The sequence below is a fragment of the Actinia tenebrosa genome, unplaced genomic scaffold (genome assembly GCF_029948245.1).
Source record: "Actinia tenebrosa isolate PJP-AT-01 unplaced genomic scaffold, QUT_ActTen_1.0 PGA_scaffold11__36_contigs__length_13525064, whole genome shotgun sequence".
Classification (NCBI taxonomy): Eukaryota; Metazoa; Cnidaria; class Anthozoa; order Actiniaria; family Actiniidae; genus Actinia; species Actinia tenebrosa.
This window is the reverse complement of record NW_028292571.1, coordinates 4,555,695-4,561,165: the sequence shown is the minus strand read 5'-3', so window position 1 is coordinate 4,561,165 and position 5,471 is coordinate 4,555,695. Positions and strand designations below refer to the sequence as shown.

The 5,471-nt window shown below is 35.4% G+C and overlaps 1 protein-coding gene across 1 annotated transcript; it reads left to right on the top strand.

Annotated features, from left to right (window-relative positions):
- The first annotated feature begins 396 nt into the window (after positions 1-396).
- Positions 397-4,162, top strand: LOC148912381 (uncharacterized). The gene is made up of 9 exons (XM_089027603.1): positions 397-465; positions 1,093-1,140; positions 1,392-1,427; positions 1,665-1,700; positions 1,799-1,921; positions 2,016-2,144; positions 2,550-2,588; positions 3,190-3,253; positions 3,536-4,162. Exons 1-9 carry the CDS (start codon positions 397-399, stop codon positions 3,769-3,771), a joined length of 780 nt encoding a protein of 259 aa, XP_088883729.1. The 3' UTR covers positions 3,772-4,162.
- The last annotated feature ends 1,309 nt before the right edge of the window (positions 4,163-5,471 follow it).

The following is a 5,471-nucleotide window of genomic DNA, read 5'->3' as shown; positions in this document are numbered from 1 at the left end:
TTGAGAAGTGAACAGGTCGACAAACTTTCAGTATTTTTGAGATTTAATGTGTTACGTCAAAAAGGTGCAAATAGTTTTGAATGCGATTTATCTTTAAATGTATATAAATTCACTGTTTAAACTGGTCTAGTATATTTTAAAAACACTTTAACCACACAAATCGTAAAAAACGGTTTTAGAAAACAGTATTGGAATCGAAAGACTGATATCACAACATGCCTTAACTGTAAGGTAAAATGCTATATACTGTCATAAAATACAACGATAAGTTCACGCGAAATAAATAACTGTAAATTATTTGCACGATGAACAAATATCAATCGATAAGCAAATCACAAGATTATTTGTTCATATTTTGCCTACAACCAAAAAGAAATCCAAATAATCCAGATAAACATGCCTTTGAAAACGAGTAATCATCTGCAGTTCGATACAACTGTCATGTTGATACATTTAGGCCCAGAAGTATCCACTTTTGGTCTTCAATTTCGTCCTCATTTCTGCCTCAATGAAGTCTTTGAATATAGTAACATACTAAAACATTATTCTTGTAACTTTATCGAGGATATTAGCTTAAAAAAACTGCCTCGTTATTTTCCTGAGTTCATTTAGTAGTTGCTCTTTTCTAGTAATCTAGTAGTGAAAGCCGCTGACCGGCGAAATAGATTCAGCTGTCACGCGTATGTATTGCGTATTTATTTTTATGTTGAATATGTTGAGTGTTTGTTTCCATGCCTCTTAATCATGCATTTGATCTCACACCAAATCACACTCCATGCCACTTAAAGTTCAATTACCATTTTTACTACAATCTGGTGGCCATGACTAAACTATATATGCAAGAGAAGATGAACTAAGGGTAGAAATCCCTGTGCCCTAACCATGAAAATGAACTTAAAAATCGCAACTATATCCTTTAATTAACCCACAACCTGCAATTAACTCCCTCCAGAAAATATAATATGCTTAAAGACAAAGCTTGCACAAGCTTGTAATTTGTTAGTTTTTCCTCTGAAGTGAACTAAGTTGATGCCTGCACCCTGTCATTAAGGTAATGATAAATGTAATTTTATAAGTATTAATCTTTTGCAGGCTTCTAAAGATACTGTAACTTTATATGATGGTGATGAACCAGAAAAGGTAGGAAACAGTTCTCAAATATAATATTTTACTCACATTCAGTTGCAGAAATAAAATCGTATGATACAAAATGAGATGCAAAAACTAAAAAATTATTGAATAGTATAGCACAACTTTCTGCAATGGAGTTTATATATATATATATATATATATATATATATATATATACAATCAGAATCAGAAACACATATAAAATTTCTTCATTTTTTCTTCATTCTTTATTTGATTTTAAAATTACCACTGCTATGTAGGAAAAAAGCAAGACTCAAGATAAGAAAAAGGAAACTGTAAGTTTATTTTGTTAGGTGTTAAAATAAAGGTGTCATCAAAAGAAAGAAAGAGAAAGAAATAGGAAAAGAAAAGGAAGAAAGAAAAAGAAGAAGAAAATAATAAAAAACTTATAATGTCGTATGCAAGTTTATCATGTCTTCCTTTCTCTATTTCTCTCTCTCTATCTATTAATTCCTTCCTTCTTTCTTTGCTTTGTTTGCTTCACTGAAATTTTAATTCTTATTGTTCTATAGAAAAAAAACAAGGTTCACGCTGGCGAAGATAAAACTGTAAGTCCATTATAAATAATGCTCCCCAAAATTTTATATATGATAAATTAATTTCTTCAATCATTGTTATTTCTTTTGTTGCATGTTTCCATTAACAGATTCGGGCTTCGAGGGCTTTACGCGTAGAGCAGCAGACTCAGACGGGGAAACTGATCCTCGTGAAAGTGATGACCCCCATTGGTACCATAAAAAGAAGTTTTGGGGAATGCGCAAAATATCAGGTACGTTTTTTCGTTACTTTGCTTCGGTTAATTAGGTAACGATACAGTCACTTATTTTGTCCCTAACCCGCTCGTTTATTTATTTAATACACAGGAAGTCTACGACTGGCTGGGAATGAATCCGTCGTTGCCCCTGTATTTTGTATTACAAAATTTGGAGGGGTTAGTCATGAATCCCCATGACGAAATTACCACTGGGGGTCTGCTCAGGCAGATAGAATATGTAAGCAAAAGTTGTCTCAATACCACTATTACTGCATCATTATCATCTATTGAGTCTGCCATCGCATGTTTTTCTAAATGACGTAATCACAAATTCGCACAATTGCACAAGCTGATCCTAATGATTCTGACTTGAACAACGCAAATCATGAAAACGTAAATCATCCTTTGAAGGATGTATTAGCATAGAAATGTAAAATTGATCTCAGAACAATTTTTTTTTGTAGGAATCAGCACCCCCCCCCCCCCCCCCCAAAGGCCAAATGGCGTTAAAATTCATACGTAAACGAAAGCATGAAAATTATACGAATCATTCAACAATGTATTCATGCAAATTGATTTTCAAAAGAAAGCTAAAAGTTGACAAATAACTCTTCTTAAAGCAAACATACGACATTATTTACAGAATGGAAGAGAACTAAAGGACAAGTTCGGGAAGGAATCGGTAAGTAAATAACAACTTACGTGGTGGAGGTGAACAAAAACAATTGCTAATTACTTTATTAGTGTTAATACCTTTGCGGCCTGAAGGGGAGAGTGTCCCGATCACCACTAGGAACCTTGGGCTACTAGAAGTGAGACGGGCATTTGGCGTGGATGGCCTCGAAGTGTTAATAACTTTGCGGCCTGAAGGGGAGAATGTCCCGATCACCACTAGGAACCTTGGGCTACTAGAAGTGAGACGGGCATTTGGCGTGGATGGCCTCGAAGTGTTAATACTTTTGCGGCCTGAAGGGGAGAGTGTCCCGATCACCACTAGGAACCTTGGGCTACTAGAAGTGAGACGGGCATTTGGCGTGGATGGCCTCGAAGTTTTAATACTTTTGCGGCCTGAAGGGGAGAATGTCCCGATCACCACTAGGAACCTTGGGCTACTAGAAGTGAGACGGGCATTTGGAGTGGATGGCCTCGAAGTGTTAATACCGTCGCGGCCTGAAGGGGAGAGTGTCCCGATCTCCACTAGGACCTCTATAAAAATAGCCTTTGTTTCTTATCCAATTTGTTTCTTGCTTACCAATGATACTACCCGCCCACTTTCTTTTTAGGTATTCTTCAACGGCACATTTCCCCACACTAGTACTGGCGAGGATTCGACTCTCGTCGATGAAGGTACTTAATTGATTCTTTCTTTGTACTATGAGTTCTTTAGAAAGCACATCAATAACTAGAAAAAATACTGATGCGAAAGGAAGCAACGTGAGAAGTTGCGAGTGGATTTTGCTATTCATCTTGTGTACGTGTGGTTTTATTTGTTTGTTTGTTGATAGTGTTGTTTTGGTTTGTTTGTTTGTTTTGTTTGTTTGTTTGGTTTTTTTTTGGAGGGTAAAATCCCTTTTTCGAATTTTATGTAAAATGTTTTTGTTTTAAGGACCCGAATTTCTTTGTTCATAGGAATACACGGAAAAGAAAGGGAGCAGCAAGAGAAACAAGGGCAGAATGGGCAAGAGAAACAAGGGCAGAATGGGCAAGAGCAAGGGCAGCATGGGGAAGAACAAAGGCAGAATGGGCAAGAGCAAGAGCAGCATGGGGAAGAACAAAGGCAGAACGAGAAAGAGCAATTAAAGAGGGGAAAAAGAAAGAGAAGAAGAATGCGCGCTAAGGAGAACAAGAAGCAAAAGCATAGTTAAGGGTGCTTTTTATTACTATAAAAAGCTTTTATTTATAAACTATAGCTTAAATATGTTATTTTCGCATGTGAAAATTTCGGTTTTTCGAAAAGGAGAAATATAGGTATTTTATGGATGATTCAATCATATGATATGATATAAGTCATATGAAATGATAAGAGTATTAATTTCACCGAGAAAAAAAAAAGGTCGGCGCTCGTTGACTGATTTTCATTTATTCCTTCATTCATATTGTTTTTAATGTTGCTGTTAATAACTTGCAGTGTACTTTATACAAGCTTTCATATTTTGAATGAGTTTTTGAACTCTTGGAGTATATGGCCGCTGCATAGTTTTAAATTTCATTAAAAGAAAGAAGAACGAATGAGATTTTTGTATTTAATGCAAGAAAGATTTCCACCATACCTTTGTTTTATTAATAAGTGGAAATGTGGGAAACTTATTACAAAATAAATTTGCTAAGCAATTGTTAAATCGACCCTCTGTTTATTACTGGCTCAACGTTATTTTTAGATAAGAAATGGAGAAAGTGAACTCAGTACCCTTATCCTTAAGTTGGACAAGGTAGTAGGACATGTTTAACGAATCGAAGTGTCTTTTCTACGGTCGGTCCTCCTATTGAAGAATGGCGTCGGCAAATAATCCAAACTAAAGTGCATGGAGCGCAGCGAAAAAAAGATATTAAAAATGTGCGGCAAAAGTTTGAAATAACGGTTTCAAGCGCGCGCTTGAAAATCCCTTTCATTTCCTTTCCATAAAAAATCCCTTTCATTTCCTTTCCACAAAAAATCCCTTTCAATTATACTTTATGCAACAAAAAATCCCTCAAACACTTAATACGCAACAAAAAATCCCTCGAACACTTAATACGCAACAAAAAATCCCTCAAACACTTAATACGCAACAAAAAATCCCTCAAACACTTAATACGCAACAAAAAATCCCTCAAACACTTAATACGCAACAAAAAATCCCTCAAACACTTAATACGCAACAAAAAATCCCTCAAACACTTAATACGCAACAAAAAATCCCTCAAACACTTAATACGCAACAAAAAATCCCTCAAACACTTAATACGCAACAAAAAAATCCCTCAAACACTTAATACGCATCAAAAAATCCCTCAAATACTTAATACGCATCAAAAAATCCCTCAAACACTTAATACGCAACAAAAAAATCCCTCAAACACTTAATACGCAACAAAAAATCCCTCAAATACTTAATACGCAACAAAAAATCCCTCAAATACTTAATACGCAACAAAAAATTCCTCAAATACTTAATACGCATCAAAAAATCCCTTTCATTTCCTTTCCACAAAAAAAATCCCTTCATTTACTTTCCACAAAAAAATCCCTTCATTTACTTTACATAACACAATCTCTTTCATTTACTTTACATAAAATTACTGAGTGTGTGAAACTGAAATGCAATTCGATATCCGACATCGTTATTATTAAATGTCAGACCCCGAGAATTAGTGTCAGACCACGAGAATGGAATACCGGACTTGGATAATAAAGTCAGACCATGAGAATGGAATACCGGACTTGGATAATAAAGTTCAGACCCCGAGAATGGAAAACCGGATATGGATAATAAAGTTCAGACCACGCGAACGGAATACCCGATATCGATAATAGAGTCAGACCTCGATAATGCAATACCCGACATCGATAATTGAATAACCGATA

Coding starts and splice junctions, on each gene's coding strand:
- LOC148912381 (XM_089027603.1), top strand. CDS start 397: ATGCCTTTGAAAACGAGTAATCATCTGCAGTTCGATACAACTGTCATG. Junction 1,701..1,798: donor ACGCTGGCGAAGATAAAACT/GTAAGTCCATTA, acceptor TTCCATTAACAG/ATTCGGGCTTCGAGGGCTTT. Junction 2,589..3,189: donor ACAAGTTCGGGAAGGAATCG/GTAAGTAAATAA, acceptor CTTTCTTTTTAG/GTATTCTTCAACGGCACATT.